Consider the following 19,727-nt stretch of genomic DNA (forward strand, 5'->3'; position numbering starts at 1 on the left):
ATCATGCACTAGCTCCCTGCACCAACCACTGAGGCAAGAATAGAACTGCTTGACTGGGGTCTGTACTTGTAACTGATGGCAGCAGTAATAAGCTTTCGGAACCTGAGCTCATTGGCATCTGTCAATGAGCTCAGGTTCCGAAAGCATATTACTGTTGTCATCTTTCTCCTCCGTAATTCGTCTGAATGTAGGCAGCATAAATTAAACAAGTTGAACAGGCTGCTTGTGGATACGTGTGTTGCAATTACTTGCGCATTATATACATACGTGTATCACGGTAGCATGGTGGTTAGCATCAATGCTTCACAGCTCCAGGGTCCCAGGTTCGATTCCCGGCTGGGTCACTGTCTGTGTGGAGTCTGCACGTCCTCCCCGTGTGTGCGTGGATTTCCTCCGGGTGCTCCGGTTTCCTCCCACAGTCCAAAGATGTGCGGGTTAGGTGGATTGGCCATGCTAAAAATTGCCCGTAGTGTAAGGTTAATGGGGGGATTGTTGGGATATGGGTTACGTGGGTTTAAGTGGGGTGATCATTGCTCGGCACAACATCGAGGGCCTAAGGGCCTGTGCTGTACTGTTCTATGTTCTATATGCATAATAGCGGGGATCTATTTAGGGGCATTACAGCTTTTGTAGTGGAGGGTTCTAACCTTTGATATTTAAATTGGTCAAACATTTTTCCATTTTTGTGCTGAATTATCTGAATCCGAGGGCCATTTCATGCATATCATACTAATGTTCAATCTAAAGTGCTTTATCACTATTTAAATTAGATTTAGATGTATTGTCACGTGTACGGAGATACAGTGAAATGTATTGTTCTGCGACCAGACAAGACAGATCATTCCACACATGAAAAACGTGTAACATACGATAAATACATGATGCAAGTACATAAACGTAGACATTGGCAGAAACATGCGGAATGCCGTGCTACAACTGTGGCAGAAATGAGTGGACAGTGTGGATGTGTGGACAGACCAGGCCAGTCCAGAGGAGGTCCATTCAGGAGTCTGGTAACAGCGGGGAAGAAGTTGTGTTTGAATCTGTTGGTGCGTGTTCTGAAATAATTGTATCTTCTCCCTGATGGAACTGGTAGATGAGAGAATAACCCGGGTAGGAGGGGTCTTTGATTACTCTGCCCGTTATCCCAAGGCAGCGGGAGGTGTAGACAGAGGCAATGGATGGCATTGCAGATTGCGTTATGAACTGGGCTGTGTTTCACTGTGAAACTTCTTCGTAGTTTCTTGCGGTCTTGGGCCGAGCAGTCACCGCACCAAGCTGTGATGCAACAGACCTGGAACTCCCTCTCCAGCAGCAGAGTGGGTGTACATATACCTGAAGAACGGAAGCGGTTCAAGAAGACAGCTCACCACCAACTTCTGAAGGAGAACTACGAATGGGCATTAAATGCCGGCCTAACAAGCGATGTTCACATTCCAGAAATGATTTTTTTCTAAACACGAGGAATGGCATTGAGGAATGGAGGTGGCTGTGACGCAGTTTTATTCACGTAAATGTGCCAATTGATAGGAATGTTCAAGAGAGGTTTGAGCTGTGAGTCATCTGATTTGTCAGGCCAGCGTGTGAGTATATAAAGAACACCGGATTCACTTGTGCAGATTTAGAATCCACTGTTCCTTTGAAAAGTCTTAATAGAGAAAGGAGGCAGCTTTCCAAAGAGCCATAGAACAGATAATATTCGTTGGGAAGGACAGCAGGGCGAACAAATATGAAGCTCTTGTTTGTTATTGCCATCGTCTGCAGTTGTATAACTGAAGGTGAAGTATATTTTACTTAACCTTTCGCAATGTGTAACATGCTGAGATCGATTGACTAACTAGAGTTGTTAAAGAATCTAACGTAGGATCTGCAATACAAGTGCACATCGTCGAAGAACATCGGTTGTCAACGAATTGTTGTGTTTCTCCCATCATTCAGTCCAATATTAATTGTCGTGTCAACATTAGAATTCAAATTAAGCCATTTCCTCTGGAGGAACGAAAACTAGTGCTGTAAACAATCACCAGAAAATATAAGTGAAGGTATCAATACAAATGCGGCATTTTATTTTAATTTTATCGTTCTGTCAAATTCACCTTGCCAGGAAGTTCGGCACGACAGATCTGCTGCGCATCTGACGCGTTTACAAAGCTAGAACATAGAACATAGAGAAATAAAGCACAGAAAAGGCCCTTCGGCCCACGATGTTGTCCCGAACTTTTGTCCTAGGTTAAACATAGATCATAGAATTTTGGACACTAAGGGCAATTTATCATGGCCAAACCACCCAACCTGCACATCTTTGGACTGTGGGAGGAAACCGGAGCGCCCGGAGGAAACCCACGCAGATACGGGGAGAAAGTGCAGAGTCCACACAGACAGTGACCCAAGCCTCAGAGCTATGAAGCAATCGGTCCATCCACAATGCTACCGTGCTGCCCTTAAGAACAAATTAATGTACACTTTTTATTCTACCACAATCCATGTACCTATCCAATAGCCGCTTGAAGGCCCCTAACGTTTCCGACTCAACTACTTCCACAGGCAGTGCATTCCATGCCCCACCACTCTCTGGGTAAAGAACCTACCTCTGACACCCCCCCCCCCCCCCATATCTTCCACCATTTACGTCCCCTTGTAATGGTTTGAAAGCTCCGTGAACATTCACACCTACATGTCACCTGAATCTGAGGGGTAAGTGGATGACATTAGGGAGAAAGGAATAGATAGATAAAAAGATGTGATTCGACGAAACGGCTGATCGGAAACTTGTCGAAATTATTAACGTTGGAATTAGCCAAAAGCACTGTTTATTGACTTCTATTGTCTCCGTTTCGAAATCACATGTCCCTATTGTTACTAACGTGTTTATTTATTGGCTGTAAATTAAAGCACTCAACGAAATCATAGAATTCTGCAAGAGGTGATGTTGGGCCTTTTGGAGTGGAGACGACATTAGGCCATGGTTCGAAATATCTGATCGAAAACAATAATTTACTAATTCTAAAATGTGATCAGCTTTCTCTTCATATTGTGGTCCGATTTATACGATTATCTTCTGATCAGCTGACATGGGTTTACATTATTGACGTTTACGACACTGCGATAAAAAAATGGATAAAACAGTCCCACTGAAGGTCCATAAAATGAGTCTCAGAAACTGTCTGATTGTGCCTGTTTTTTTTTCATTGTACAGTTCGATCTTCCGTCTGTTATAAATGTTCTGGAACAACATGTTCCGGAATTATTACGTTGTGTCTGCCTTCCAGCACCTGCCAGACTACTTCAATCACAAGATCTACAGGTAATGTAACTCTGCAGCAAAAATAAGTTTAATGTCGTAAACACATCGTGAACATTACATACGCTGTTAATCAATCCGGAAAAACGTGCCCCTAAATCTAAACTGCGAACCGTGGAAATTAATTGTGGATAAATAATGAATATCAGAGGGGATGTTTCACATTCCATTCATAGTCAGAGTGCCAGAAATTTGCCCTGATATCGGAAGTGTTTTGGAGTTAATTGATTAACTTCGTCACAATAATGTATTTCCACGGCCTTAAATGTCTGGAAAGAAGAGTGTTTTGGGCCAAGAAACCAAGAATGGTGCGAAAATATAGATTGTTTTCAGGGAAGGGCAATTTTGAAAATGTTGCCCCTTAGTGGCACAGAAACAGTACAAATAATAGAAAAGTCGCTGCGGAATTCAAAGAAAAATACTCGAAAGGAGGAAGGCAAGGACCTGAGACAAAGCTTGTTAACAGTCCCGGTGCACGCACGCTGGGATATATTACATCCGACCGCGATGTGTCAATTTGCTCCTTTTGTGAATACAACAAGGACATTTCATCCAGATCTGCGGTAAGCTGGGGTCTAGCTACAGCAGAGGCAGAGATGCCGAGTGCGCAGTGGGAAAGAGAGGAATCGAGATTGACCTGAAGTGGAAGCCACAGCGATGAGGATGAAGGCCGATAGAATACAGCGAAGTATTGAATGCAAACGGGAATAGGAGGAGTTAGGAAATGAAGTGTTTGTCTTTGTGTATGGGGGGGGGGGAGTACGGGGGATGTATTGATCCTGATGCGAACGACCCTTTCAACGTTTTCAAAACTCAGAAAAGAGTTAATAAATTTTAAAAATTTTGAAGGATTTGAAAAAAAGTGCTGCACCTATTCCAATTATATCCTCATTAATTTTCCTGAAATTTACAAATTGTTTTACCCCAAGCATTCGTGGCTTACAAAGTGGTAGTAGAGAGCGGGAATTTGGGTGCTGGTTTTATTGGCAATGGGAATGAAAAAAGCCTCCTGGTTTCTTCTGGCGCTGGGACTAGTTGCAGCACTAGATCATTGCTGTGACAATCATACTGAAAGAATGTCAAAAAGAAAAATATATTGTCAGTTTAACTCCACTCTGTGTTTATTTACAGGAGCAATCAATACCACGTTGATTGAACAAGGATGTCCGGGGGCCACTCAGGAAGTATCTTTCACCAGCCGCCTCGTTTTCGGCTCCAAAAACGTCAAATCATGTAATGGCGCAACCTGTAATACTGCGACGGTGGCAGGTAAATTTTCAAAATATGCGTTTCTCACCGGGAGCCAATTTTCTTCTTTTTATTGGATGGATTTACTCCTCAGGCCAGTTTGATCGATCCCTCGTTGTGATAGTTTTCAGATGCTAATCATTTTGACTATGGTCCCACTTCTCTGCCCCTCTCACCACTTCAAACCTATTTCTTTGATCCACCTTATGGTGAAAACCTAAATAGCCATTTAGTTGACTTGCTCATATGGTTTCTGGAATCAAAGATCAACAATGATCTATCCAGCACAGAAACAGGCCCTTCGGCCCTCCTAGCCTATACCGGCCATGATACCATACTTGGCCAAATCCCTCAACACTTCCTTGTGACGTATCCCTCTCAATAATTTTTGGCCAAAGAGAAAACAGAAGTTCATATGGAGCTCAAAAATTGTTATGTAAAAAAAGCATTTCTGTAATGCTGATACTTCAGACTAAATATTGTTGCCAATATTTCCAATCGATAAATATCCTGCCACCTGATTTAGATTTGCCCATCAAACGTGATAATCCGCGTATAACCTCAACTGACCCTGTACCAATGAGTTCAGCCTGAGTTTCCTATGGAATAACTCGTCAACACTTTACAAATAATGTGAGCCCTCACATTGGCAAACATAGAAGCACCTGTCAGCATTTTAGTCTTTCGATTCCGTGAGTGATCCTTGACTCTGCTGTGTTGTTGTATCATGTCGGTTAAAAATATAATTCCTGTTCCGTCGCCATTGCCGGCATTCCACCCCTTAGAACATGAGTCTTGAAGTGAACTCGACTGGAAACTGATAATAGGCAGGGAGCAACACCAATGAATGATTAAAGCGTCCAGGAATGAATTCGCCCCTGAGCGATGAAGAGACACATTGACAGCCAATGTAATGGCACTGATGATTTCCGAGACATTGGCTTAATTTTGCCTTTGATTTCAGATCCGTCCAATAGGACCCAAAATGGATTGGAATGCTACGGATGTTTTAACAGCACCTCTAATTCCTGCGCCACTAGTGAAGAAAAAGTGAAATGTGTGGGCCAAGAGGATCGCTGTTTCAATGGGTCAGGCACTCAAAGTTTAGGTACGTTTATATTTTATTTTTCATGAGCTGATACTCTATGTTCCTGGTTTCTCTTACCCTCATAAACTGATAACTGGCAAAGATTTGCGGAAAGAACAGATATAAAACACAAAAGGAGTGATGAAATTTCTAAACAACACACTACATTTCACAGATGTTCTCTTCAGTTGAAGAGAGTCACAGACTGTAAGAGAACCGGAGTAGTATATTTGACGTATCTTTTTTACGGTCACAGTGAAATAACCATTTAATTTATTCACGTCACGGTGGTTGAAATAGCGCTGCTGCCGCACAGCACCAGAGACGCGTGTTCAATTCCGGCATTAGTTAACTATGTGGCGTTTGCACTTTCCCCCCTGTCTGCATGCGTTTCCTCCGGGCACTCCGTTTCCTCCCACAGTCCCAAATGTGGGAGGATGATAGGTGCATTGACCATGCTAAATTATCTCTTAGTTTCCAGTGATGTGCAGATTAGATGGTGTTACGGCAATAGTGTGGGGGATATACAGAGGTGGGTTGTTCTTTCAGTGGGCCGGTGCAGACTCGAAGTACCGATTGGTCTCAATCTGCACTGTAGGGATTCGATGATTCTAAGATCACTCTAAACTTTTTTACCTTCAAAAACTTTAATCTGACAGCATGCCCTTATGTTTTCGTAACCTACTGAGCACCAATATCAGGTGGAGGCCAAATGAACAAACAGCTTTTACTACCAGAGCACCTGGTAAAATATTGCTCCTTCCTTTTGGCTTCATATGTTTCAATATCAATAATTCCCTTATTTTGTATAGCGATCGCTTCGCTTTGAAAGAATAACAATCTTGGTGTTTTAACACAGCAGCAGGACAGCGTTTACGCAGCTTGTGGTGAGCCCCTTTCTCAGGCCTTCCCTAAGCCAGCGTCTAAACCATCTGCAAGTTACGGCGTGGGGTATGTTCCACTTACCCGACTGATTGCAGCTGCAACAGCGCTCAGTTTTCTCGACACTATTCAGGGAAAATCTGCCCTTTTGGGAGATCTGCGTGAGAATCCCAGATCGTTCATTTGAATTCAAATTATCAATTAGATCTGGGATTCAATTTTTAATTACGATTGACCTTCAACAAACATACACGCCCTCGGGCAAAAGGAGAGGGCCGCCGTAACTGTCATCTACAAGATGCACTACCCAAACTCTGTCTGTCTCCTAAATCTACAGAATCCAATCTGTTCTCAGAAATTGCGAGTGTAAATTAATTTTCATCCATTCAAGGGGCAATTTAATTCACCTAAACCGCACATCTTTGGGTTCTGGCGTGACCCCAATGCAGGCACGGGTATACTGTGCGGTCTCCACATAGAGAATGACACGGGGCCGGGATCGTACCCAAGTCCGCAGCGCTGTAGGCAGCAGTGGTAACCACCTCGCCACCATTACGCCCTTCATAATCCAATCTGACCAACATCATGATGAACTCTGACAGGACCATTACCAGCTGAAAGTTCCTTCCAGGTCACGCAACACTCAATTGGACGTAAATCTTCACTGGCGCTGGTTCAGGATCCTGATACACCATCCCTACCCGTTTGTGACAAGGGGAGAGCGTTCAAGAATGCAGTTCAGCATCACAATTTTAAAGACAATTGAAGATGGACAGGGAACTCTGGACTGGAAGCTCCAGCTTGGAGAATGTGACACCGATATCCCGGAAATTATTTAACACAGATGTTATTGGTCACATAGACATAGAATTTGCAGTGCAGAAGGAGACGTTTCGGCCCATCGAGTCTGCACCGACCCTTGGAAGGAACACTCCACACCTCCACCCGAACCACGTAACCCAATACCCCACCCACCATTTTTGGTTACTGAGGTCAATTTAGCATGGCCAATCCACCTAATCTGCACATCTTTGGACTCGTGGGAGGAGACCGAAGCACCCGGAAAGAAAACCCACACAGACACGTCGAGAACATGCAGATTCCGCTCAGACAGTGACCCAGCGGGGAATCGAACCTGGGAGCCTACAGCTGTGAAGCAACTGCGCTAACCACTACGCTACCGTGCCACGCATGCTCTGTCCCGCCTGAAGATTCGACATCCCGCGATGTTGAGTTGCCAATTCTGGCCCTCCCGAAACCACGTTTATGTGATGGCTACGATACCGCACTTCCACCAGTCAATCCGCGCGTTTCAGCTGTAAAACACCTGGCATTAAAGTAGAGGCCATCCAGCTTTGACCTCTTCGCATCAAATGTATGTTCCCCTATATTCCCTCTGTCCTGCTTGTTTTTCAATAGTATGTTGTGTCCGTATTCTGCAGACCATCTGCGTCCGCTCCCCCTGTCGAATTAGTTGAAACTCAATCCAAAAGCATGAGCAAACCCACTAGTAAGGACGTTCGTTCCCCCTTTGGTTCAGATGTAGTCTGTATCGCGTGTACAGGTCCCACCTTTCCCAGAAAATATCCCCGTGATCCAGGAATATTACACCCTCGCTCCTGCACCAGCAATACGCCACACATCTATCTGAGTTATTCTCCTGTTGCTGTACTCGCTAGCATGTGGCTACATCGTGGCACAGGGATTACAACTCAGGAGGTCCTTCGCTTTACTCTAATACCCAACTCCCTGAATACTTGATACAAGACGTCATCCCTCTTTCTGCCTATACAATTGGCGCCAACATGCTCCATGACCTCTGCCTTTTCACCCCCCTCCACCCGCTTAAGGATGCCCTGCAGCCAATCAGTGGATTCCCAGACCCTGGCGCCATGGGGGTAACACATCATCTCGGAATCACATTGACGGCCGGAATAGCGCCTTTCGGTTTCCCTGACGACAGAAGGTCACATTACTATTGCTCTTCCTCTCTTTCCGCCGTCCTGTACAAACAGGGTGGTAGTGGTATCAGAAGCTCGACACTGTCAGCACCTCATCACTCTCCGAAATGGAACAACTGTTTGCGGGCGTTAATCCAACGGCTTTCTGAACTACCTTTCTGTTGCTCCTGCATTGCCTGTCGGTCACTCATTCCCTTCCTTCCGCAATTGGCTTCAGCTGTGGTGTGACTACCTCTCTCAACTTACTGCCCCACGACACTCTCGGGTTCGCGAATGTTCCACAGTGTCTCCAGCCGCCGTTCATGCTCTGACACTAGCGTCCAAGAGCTGTAACTAGACACATATTCTGAACATCGGCTGTGTCAGAGGCCTGGAAACATCCTCGCAATTCTGACATGGATCAAGAGCAGCAGACAAGAAGCTTAGTGCTCCCCAGAATGCCAAGGTTTTCACGTCAGCACTCGATTCCAGCCCCAAGTCAGCACTCCAATGCAAACAAAGCGAGCACTGTAAGATGGCCCACTTTTATTCTGCGTGACTCTCCCCAATGACAATTGGCTTAATCCATTTTGTAATTAAAATGTTGCATGGACAAGCATAGCTTGAGTGAACTGTGTTTGAAATTGGCATAAAACTCACCTTCTTCTAAATCTCCAAATCCAACAGCAACTTCTAAGGTAATGAACTAACTAAAAGAAACGCTAGACTTTAGATATATGAAAACCTTTAATTAACCCTTAATTCCCCACAGGCAGAAAACTCCCACTTAAGCACTCAAATGCACCGTGAAGAGAGACTCCAGTGCAAATGACGAAATAACATTTGAAAACTATTAAACGGGAATTCAAATGTGTTTCCCTAACCCTTGAATGCATACTGTATTGGAAATAAAGCATCAGGACAATTGATCTGCATTTGCGTAACAAAATGATTTCTCATCAGCATCAATTGCATCGCATGGTAAAATGTTTTGTATCTTTGCAGCGTCCTTTGGATCGAGCTTTTTCGCCAAAGGATGTGTTACTCAGAATGTCTGCAATGGATCAGCCAATCTGAATGACTTCCTCGTAAACCTCGATGCGCAGACCAAGTGTTGTCAGGGTAACCTCTGCAATGTTGAAAGTGGTGAGTGTAATGATGCGCAGATAGGGTGCTATCAGGGTAACCTGTGCAATGCTGGAAATGGGGAGTGTAATGATACACAGAACAGGTACTGTCAGGGTAAACTGTGCAATGCTGGAAGTGGTGAGCGTAATGATGCACAGACGAGGTGCTATCTGGATAACCTGTGCATTGCTGGAATTTGTGAGTGTAATGATGCACAGAAAAGGTGCTGTGAGTTTAACCTGTGCAATGCTGGAAGTGGTGAGTGAAATTATGCACATACGAGGTGCTGTGAGGGTAGCCTGTGCAATGCTGGAATTTGTGAGTGTAATGATGCACAGACTAGCTGCTGTGAGGGTAACCTGTGCAATGCTGGAATTTGTGAGTGTAATGATGCACAGAAAAGGTGCTGTGAGTTTAACCTGTGCAATGCTGGAAGTGGTGAGTGAAATTATGCACATACGAGGTGCTGTGAGTTTAACCTGTGCAATGCCGAAACTGGTGAGTGTAATGATGCACAGACCAGGTTCTGCCAGGGTACCTGCGCAATACCGGAAGTGACTGTCTGACTTGTGCCTGTTTTTTTCATTGTATAGCTCCACCAGTGAATGTTCGCTGTTGGGAATGTTCTGGAAAAACATGCAATCAAAGTCAGACATTGTGTCCGCCTCTCAGCACCTGTCAGACCACTTCAATCACACGATCTACAGGTAATGTAAATCTGCAGTAAAAACACGTTTAATGTCGTAAACACATCGTGAACATTACAGACGCTGTTGGTCAATCGGATAAACGTGCCCCTCATTCTAAACTGCTAACCGTGCAAATTAATTGTGGATTAATAATGAAGATCAGAGGGGATGTTTTACATTCCATTAATAGTAATTGTGCCAGAAATTTTCCCTGCTATCGGAAATGCTTTGGATTTCGTCACAATAATTGATTTCCATTGCCTTAAATGTCTGGAAAGAAAAGTGTTTTTGGACAAGAAACCAAGAGTGAGGCGAAAAAATCAATTGTTTTGAGGGAAGGGCATTATGGCAATTTTGAAAATGTTGTCTCGCAGTGACAGAGAAACAATACAAATAATAGAAAAGAGGCTGCAGAATTCAAAGAAAATACTCGAAAGGAGAAAGGGAAGGACCTGACACAAAGCTTGTTAATAGTCCCGGTGCACGCACGCTGTGATATATTACATCCGACCGGGATTTGCCAATTTGCTCCTTTTGTGAATATAACAGGGACATTTCATCTAGATCTGTGGGAAGCTGGGGTATAGCTGCATCGGAGGCAGAGTTGCCGAGTGCGTAGTGGGAAAGAGAGGAATCAAGATTGACTTGAAGTGGAAGCCTCAGCGATGAGGATGACGGCCGATAGAATACAGCGAAGTACTGAATGCCAACGGGAATAGGAGGAGTTGGGAAATGAAGTGTGTTTGCGTTTGTGTGTGTATGAGGGGGGATGGGCAATGTTATTGGGGATGTGTTGATCCAGATGTGAAAGACCCTTTTAACGTTTTCAAAAGTCATAAAAGTGTTAATAAATTTTGAAAATTTAGAGGTGTTTGAAAATATTGCTGCACCTATTCCAATTATATCATCATTAATGTTCCTGAAATTTTCAAATTGTTTTACCACAAATATTCGGGGCTTACAAAGTGGAAGTAGAGAGCAGGAATTTGGGTGGTGGTTTTATTGGCAATGGCAATGGAAAAAGCCTCCTGGTTTCTTCTGACGCTCGGACCATTTGCAGCACCAAGATCATTGCTATGACAATCATACTTAAAGAATATCAAAAAGGAAAATATATTGTCAGTTTCACTCTAGTCTGTGTTTATTTTCAGGTGGAATCAATACCACGTTGATTACCCAAGGATGTCCGGAGGCCACTCAGGAAGTATCTTTCACCAGTTGCTTCACTTTCGGCTCTAAAAACGTCAAATCATGTAATGGCGCAAACTGTAATACTGCGACGGTGGCAGGTAATGTTTCAGAAAGTGCGTTTCTCACCGGGAGCCAATTTTCTTCTTTTTTGCTGGATGGATTTACTCCTCAGGACAGTTTGATCAATATAGTTTTCAGATGCTAAACATTTTGACTATGGTCCCACTTCTCTGCCCCTCTCACCACTTCACAGCACTTTCTTTGATCCCCCTTGCCGTGAAAATTTAAATAGCCATTTAAATGACTTGCTGATATGGTTTCGAGAAACAAAAATCAACAATGATCTATCCAGCAGAGAAACAGGCCAATCGGCCCTCCTAGCCTATTCCGGCCATGATACCAACCTTGGCCAAATCCTTCAGCACTTCTTTGTGACGTATCCCTCTATAGAAATTTTTTTTTGCCAGTAAGAAAACAGAAGTTCATATGGAGCTCAAAACATCATGATATGATGATGTAATTGTTATGTAAAAATAAATCATTGCTGTAATGCTGATACTTGAGACTAAATATTGTTGCCAATATTTCTATTCAATAAATGTCCAGCCATCCGATTTAGATTTGCCCATCAAACGAGATAATCCGCGTATAATCTCAACTGACCATGTACCAATGAGTTCAGCCGGAGTTTCCTATTGAATAACTCGTCAACACTTTACAAATAATGTGAGCCCTCACATTGGCAAACATGGAAGCACCTGTCAGGATTTTAGTCTTTCGATTCCGTGAGTGATCCTTCACTCTGCTGTGTTGTTGTATCATGTGGGTTAAAGATATACTTCCAGTTCCGTCGCCATTGCCGGCATTCCACCCCTTAGGACATGAGTCTTGAAGTGAACTGGACTGGAAACTGATAATGGGCAGGGACAAACGCCAATGAATGATTTCAGCGTCCAGGAATGAATTGGCCCCTGGCCGATGAAGAGAAACATTTAACACCAATGGCACTGATTATTTCCTGAACATTGGCTTCATTTTGCTTTTGATTTCAGATCCGTCCAATAGGACCCAGAATGGATTGGAATGCTACGGATGTTTTAACAGCACCTCTGATTCCTGCGCCACTAGTCAAATAAAAGTAAAATGTGTGGGCCAAGAGGATCGCTGTTTCTATGGGTCAGGCACTCAAAGTTTGGGTACGTTTATATTTTATTTTTCATGAGCTGATACTCTATTTTCTTTCTTTCTATTCTCGTCATAAACTGATATCTGGCAACGATTTTCCTAAAGTTCAGAAATAAAACATAAAATGAGTGAGGACATTTCTCTGCCACACACTGCATTTCAAACGGGTTCTGTTCAGATGAAGAGAGCCACAGACTGTAAGAGAACGGGAGTAGTATATTTGACGTGTCTTTTTATGGTCACAGTGAAGTGAATATTTAATTTGTTCACGCCACGGTGGTTCAAATAGCGCTGCGGCCTCACAGCACCAGAGACACTTGTTCAATTCCGGCCTTAGTTAACTATGTGGCGCTTGCACTTTCTCCCAGTGTCTGCATGTGTTTCCTCCGGGCACTCCGTTTCCTCCCACAGTCCCAAATCTGGGAGAATGATAGGTGCATTGACCATGCTAAATTGTCTCTTAGTTTCCAGGGATGTGCAGATTAGATGGGGTTACAGGAATAGGGTGGGGATGTACAGAGGTGTGTTGCATTTTCAGTGGGCCGGTGCAAATTCGAAGGGCCGAACGGCCTCCATCTGCACTGTAGGGATTTGATGATTCTAAGATCACTCTAAATCATGTTCTCTTCAATCTCTTTGATCTGTCAGCATACCCTTATGTTCTCGTGACCTACTGAGCACCAATAACAGGTGGGGGCCAAATGAACAAACAGATTTTACTTCCAGAGCACCTGGTAAAATATTGCTCCTTCCTTTTGGATGCATATGTCTCAATATAAATGATTCGCTTCTTTTTTATAGCGATCTCTCTTCGCTTTGAAAGACTAACAATCTTGGTGTATTAACAGAGAAGCAGTACAGTGTTTAAGCAGCTTGTGGTGAGCCCCCTTCTCAGGACTCCCCTAAGCGAGCGTCTAAACCATCTGCAAGTCACTGCGTGCAGTATGTTCCACTTACCCGACTGATTGCAGCTGAAACAGCGCTCAGTTTCCTCGACACCCTTCAGGGAAATTCTGCCCTTTTGGGAGATCTGCGTGAGAATCCGAGATCGGTAATTTGAATTCAAATTATCAATTAGATCTGGAATTCAATGTTTAATTACGATTGACCTTCAACAAACATACACGCCCTCGGGCAAAAGGAGAGGGCCGCCATAAGTGCCATCTACAAGATGCACCACTCAAACTCTACAGAGTCCAATCTTTTTTAAAAATTTAGAGTGTAAATCAATTTTTATCCATTCAAGGGGCAATTTAAGGAGGTCTATCCACCTAACCCGCACGTCTTTGGGTAATGGGGTGACCCCAATGCTGGCGCGGGGAGACTGTGCAGTCTCCACATAGAGAATAACCCGGGGCCGGGATCGAACCCAGGTCCGCAGCGCTGTAAGCAGAAATGCTAACCACTGCGCCACCATTCCGCCCGTCATAATCCTATCTGACCAACATCACGATGACCTCTGACAGGACCATTGCCAGCTGAAAGTTCCCTCCAGGTCACGCTGATTTGGACGTAAACCTTCACTGGCGCTGGTTCAGGATCCAGATACACCATCCCTACCTGTTTGTGACAAGGCGGAGAGCGGTTTAACAATGCAGTTCAGCATCACAATGTTAAAGACAATTGAAGATGGACAGGGAACTCTGGGCGGGAAGCTCCAGCTTGGAGAATATGACACCAATATCCTGGAAATTATTTAACACAGATGTTATTGGTCACATAAACATAGAATTTGCAGTGCAGAAGGAGACGTTTCGGCCCGTCGAGTCTGCACCGACCCTTGGATGGAATACGCCACGCCTCCACCATAACGCCGTATCCCAGTACCCCGCCCACCCTTTGTGGACACTGAGGTCAATTTTGCATGGTTAATCCACCTAATCTGCACATTTTTGGACTTGTGGGAGGAAACCGGAGCACCCGGAGAAAACCCTCACAGACACGGCGAGAACGTGCAGATTCCGCACAGACAGTGACCCAGCGGTGAATCGAATCCTGCAGCTGTGAAGCAACTGCGTTGACCACTAAGCTACCGTGCCACTCCTCCTCTGTCCCGCCTGATGATTCTATATCCCGGGTTGTTGAGCTGCCAATTTTGGCCCTCCCGAAACCTCGTTTCCGTGATGGCTACTGTACCGCAGTTCCACCTGTCAATCCGCGGCATTAATTCGCCCGTTTAAGCTGTAATACACCTGGCATTAAAGTAGAGGACATCCAGGTAGAGGCGTTGACCTGCTCCCCTGTATTCCCTGCTTGTTTTTCAATATTATGTGTCCCTATTCTGCAGACCATCTGCGTCCGCTATCCCTGCCGAATTAGTTGAAACTTATCCCAACAGCATGAGCAAACCCACGAGTAAAAATATCCGTTCCCCCTTTGGTTCAGTTGTAGACCGTTCCGCGTGAACAGGTCCCATCTTCCCTAGAAACGGTCCCAGTGAGCCTGGAATCTTATGGCCTCCTTCCTGCACCAGCAATACGCCACACATCTATCTGAGTTATTCTCCTATTGCTGTACTCGCTCGCATGTGGCTAGATCGTGGCACAGGGATTACAACACAAGAGGTCCTTCATTTTACTCTAATACCCAACTCCCTGAATACTTGATGCAAGACGTCATCCCTCTTTCTGCCGATGCATTGGCACCAACATGTACCATGACCTCTGCCTTATTACCCCCACCCCCACCCCCACTCTCCTCCCGCTTAAGGATGCCCTGCAGCCGTTCAGTGGCATCCCAGACCCTGGCGCCATGGGGGTAACACATCATCTTGGAATCACATTGACGGCCGTATTAGTGCCTATGGCTTTTCCTGACTACAGAAGCCTAAATTACTATTGCTCCTCCTCGCTTTACGTCGTCCTGTACGAACAGGCTGGTAGTGGTATCAGACGCTCGGCACTGTGCGCACCCTGAAGGAACCAGCCTCATCACTCTACGAAATGGAACAATTGTTTGCAGACGTTAACCCAACGGATTCCTGATCTGCCATGCTGTTGCTTCTGAATTGCCTGTTGGTCACTCATTCCCTTCCTTCCTCAATTTCCTTCAGCTGCGGTGTGACTACCTCTCTCAACGTACTATACTGCGACACTGTCAGACTCGTGAATGTTCCACAGTGTCTCCAGCCGATGTTCCAGCTCTGAATCCGAACGTCCAAGAGCTGTAACTAGACATACATTCTGCACAAAAGCTGGGTCAGGGGCTTGGAAACATCCTCGGAATTCTCACATGGATCAAGAGCAGCAGACAATAGGCTTTGAGATCCCCAGGATGCCAAATCTTCCAAGTCAGCACTCTAATGCAGCCCCAAGGCAGCACTCCAATGCAAACAAAGCGAGCACTGTAAGATGGCTCACTTTTCTTCTGCCTGCACCTGCCCGATGAAAACTGGCTTAATTCAGTTTCCTAATTAAAATGTTGCCAGGACAAACATTTCTTCCAAGTCTCCAAATCAAACAGTAACTTTTAAGGTGATGAACTAACTACAAGAAACGCTAGACTTCAGATATATGGAAACATTTAATTAACTCTTAATTCCCCTCAGGAAGAAAAGTCCCACTTAAGCACTCAATTGCATCGTGAAGAGAGGCTCAAGTGCAAATGATAAAATAAAATTGGAGAACTATTAAACTGGCGTTCAAATTTGTTTCCCTCACCCTTGAATGCATACTTAATTGGAAATAAAGCATCAAGACAATTGATCTGCATTCTCTTAATGAAATTATTTCTCATCAGCATCAATTGCATCGCATGGTAAAATGTTTTGTGTCTTTGCAGCGTCCTTTGGATCGAGCTTTTTCGCCAAAGGATGTGTTACTCAGAATGTCTGCAATGGATCAGTCAATCTGAATGACTTCCTGGTAAGCCTCGATTCGCAGACCAGCTGTTGCCAGGGTAACCTCTGCAATTCTGGAAGTGGTGAGTGTAATGATGCGCAGATCGGGTGCTCTCAGGGTAACCTGTGCAATGCTGGAAATAGTGAGTGTAATGAAGCACAGGCGAGGTGCTGTCAGGGTAAACTACAATGCTGGAAATGGTGAGTGTAATGATGCACAGACGAGGTGCTTTCAGGGTAAACTGTGCAATGCTGGAATTGGTGAGTGAAATGATGCACAGACCAGGTGCTGGGAGATTAACCTGTGCAATGCTGGAACTGGTGATTGCAATGATGCAATGACGTGGTGCTGTGTGGGTAACCTGTGCAAGTGGTGAGGATAATGATGAACATGTGTTGTGAGCTTAAGCTGTGCAATTCTGGAAGTGGTGAGTGTAATGATGCAGGAGCCATGTGGTATCAGAATGACCTGGGCAATTCTGAAATTGGTGAGTGTAACGAAGCACAGACCGGCTGCTGTCAGTGTTAACTGAGTAATACTGGAACTGGTGAGTGTAATGGTGCAATGACGATGTGCTGTCAGCATAACAAGTCCATTGACTGAAGTGGTGAGTGTAAAGATACACAGACCAGTTGCTGTCAGCATAACATTGGCAATCATAGAAATGGTGATTGTAATGATGCACAGACCATGTGGTATCTTGTGCACGGTTTGAAGTGGTGAGTGCAATTATGCACAAACCAGATGCAGTGAGGCTAACCAGTGGAATGCTGGAATTGATGAGTGTATTGAAGCACAAACCAGCAGCCGTTTGATGAACCTATGCAATGCTGGAAGTGGTGAGAGTAACGATGCACAGACAGGGTGCTATCAGGCTAACTTGTGCAATACTGGAAATGGAGAGTGTAATGATGCACATACCAGGTGCTGTGAGGGTAAGCTGTGAAATGATGGAATTGTTGAGTGCAATGATGCACAGAACATTTGCTGTTAGAGGAACCTATGCAATGCTGGAAGTGGTGAGAGTAGCGATGCACTGATAGGGTCCTATCAGGCTAACCTGTGCAATGCTGGAACTGGTGAGAGTAACGATGCACATACCAAGTGCTGTGAGGGTAAGCTGTGCAATGATGGAATTTTTGAACGTAATGATGCACAGGCAGGGTGCTCTCAGGCTAAATTGTGCAATGCTGGAAGTGGTGAGTGTAATGATGCACAGACCAGTTGCTGTCAGCATAACATTTGCAATGCTGGAAATGTTGAGAGTTATGATGCACAGACCAGGTGCTGTCAGGGTAAACTGCAAAGCTGGAATTGGGTAGCACGGTAGCATTGTGGATAGCACAATCGCTTCACAGCTCCAGGGTCCTAGGTTAGATTCCGGCTTGGGTCACTGTGCGGAGACATCCTCCCCGTGTGTGCGTGGGTTTCCTCCGGGTGCTCCGGTTTCCTCCCACAGTCCAAAGATGTGCAGGTTAGGTGGATTAACCATGATAAATTGCCCTTAGAGTCCAAAATTGCCCTTAGTGTTGGGCGGGGTTACTGGGGATAGGGTGGAGTTGTTGACCTTGGGTAGGGTGCTCTTTCCAAGAGCCGGTGCAGACTCGATGGGCTGAATGACCTCCTTCTGCACTGTAAATTCTATGATATGGTGAGTGCAATGATGCACAGACCAAGCGCTGTCATTGTAACCTGTGCAATGTTGGAAGTGGTGAGTGTAATGATGCACGGATCAGGTGCAATGCTGGAAGTGTGATTGTAATGATGCACAGACCATGTGGTATCTGAATAAACTGGGCAATACTGCTGGATTAGTAGTGCACTATATCGCTGACTTGGAATGCAGAACAGAGCCAGCAGCGCGGGTTGAAATCCCGTGCCAGCCTCCCCGAACAGGCGCCGGAATGTGGCGATTGGTGACTTTTCACAGTAACTTCATTGAAGCCTACTGTGAAAATAAGTGATTATTATTACACTGGAAGTGCTGAGTATAAAGATGCACAGACCACGTGCTCAGAGGATAACCTGAGCAAAGCTGGATGTGGCGAATGCAATGATGCAATGACGAGGTGCTGTGAGGACAACCTGTGCCATACTGGAAGTCGTGAATGTAATGAAGCACAGACCAGGTTCTGTCAGGTAACCTGTGCAATTTTGGAAGTGGCGAGTGTAATGATGTACAGACCAGGTGCTGTCAGGTTAACCTTTGCAAAGTTGGAAGTTCTGAGTGTAATGATGCATACGCCAGGTGATGTGAAGGTAACCTGTGCAATGCTGGATGTGATGATTGTAATGATGCACAGAGCAGATGCTGTGACGTTATCCTGTGCTCGGTTTGAAGTGGTGAGTGCAATTATGCACAGACCAGATGCAGTGAGGCTAACCAGTGGAATGCTGGAATTGATGAGTGTACTGAAGCACAAACCAGCAGCCGTTAGAGGAACCTATGCAATGCTGGAAGTGGTGAGAGTCACGATGCACTGATAGGGTGCTATCAGGCTAACCTGTGCATTACTGGAAATGGAGAGTGTAATGATGCACATACCAGGTGTTTATTATTTTTATACTGGATGTGCTGAGTATAAAGATGCACTTGCTCTGAGTGTAACCTGAGGAAAGCTGGATGTTGCGAGTGTAATAATGCAATGACGAGGTGATGTGAGGACAACCTGTGCAATACTGGAAGTCGTGAGTGTAAAGAAGAACAGACCAGGTTCTGTCAGGTAAACTGTGCAATTTTGGAAGTGGCGAGTGTAATGATGTACAGACCAGGTGGTGTGAAGGTAACCTCTGCAATGCTGGAAGTGGTGATTGGAATGATGCACAGATGAGGTGGTGTCAGAATAACCTGGCCAATACTGGAACTGGTGAGAGTAATGATGAACAGACAATGTGCTGGGAGGCTGACCTGTGCAATGCTGGAAATGGAGATTGTAATGATGCACATACCAGGTGCTGTGAGAGTAGACTGTGCAACAATGGAATTGTTGAGTGTAATTATGCACAGACCAGATGCCGTTAGACTAACAAGTGCAATGCTGGATGTGGTAAGTGTAATGATGTATCGACCACGTGCTGTCAGGCAAACCTATGGAATGCTGGAAGCAGTGAGTGTAATTATGCACAGCCCAGCTGCTGTCCGGGTAAACTATGCAATGCTGGAATTTGTGAGTATAACGATGCACAGACGAGGTGCTCTCAGGATAACCTGTGCAATGCTGGAATTGTTGAGTGTTT

The 19,727-nt window shown here is 44.9% G+C and overlaps 1 protein-coding gene across 1 annotated transcript in view; it reads left to right on the top strand.

Annotated features, from left to right (window-relative positions):
• The first annotated feature begins 1,500 nt into the window (after positions 1 to 1,500).
• The window catches only part of LOC119957428 (urokinase plasminogen activator surface receptor-like), a 46,960-nt gene continuing 28,733 nt past the window's right edge, over positions 1,501 to 19,727 (top strand). Inside the window, exons 1-9 of the mRNA XM_038785487.1 lie at positions 1,501 to 1,778; positions 3,197 to 3,304; positions 4,433 to 4,570; positions 5,514 to 5,657; positions 9,464 to 9,604; positions 10,180 to 10,293; positions 11,427 to 11,564; positions 12,519 to 12,662; positions 16,432 to 16,572. Of these exons, the coding sequence (XP_038641415.1) occupies positions 1,730 to 1,778; positions 3,197 to 3,304; positions 4,433 to 4,570; positions 5,514 to 5,657; positions 9,464 to 9,604; positions 10,180 to 10,293; positions 11,427 to 11,564; positions 12,519 to 12,662; positions 16,432 to 16,572 (1,117 nt within the window). The 5' untranslated portion in view covers positions 1,501 to 1,729. The remainder of the gene's footprint in view (positions 1,779 to 3,196; positions 3,305 to 4,432; positions 4,571 to 5,513; positions 5,658 to 9,463; positions 9,605 to 10,179; positions 10,294 to 11,426; positions 11,565 to 12,518; positions 12,663 to 16,431; positions 16,573 to 19,727) is intronic.

Source organism: Scyliorhinus canicula, chromosome 26, assembly GCF_902713615.1.
Source record: "Scyliorhinus canicula chromosome 26, sScyCan1.1, whole genome shotgun sequence".
In the NCBI taxonomy this organism is placed as follows: Eukaryota; Metazoa; Chordata; class Chondrichthyes; order Carcharhiniformes; family Scyliorhinidae; genus Scyliorhinus; species Scyliorhinus canicula.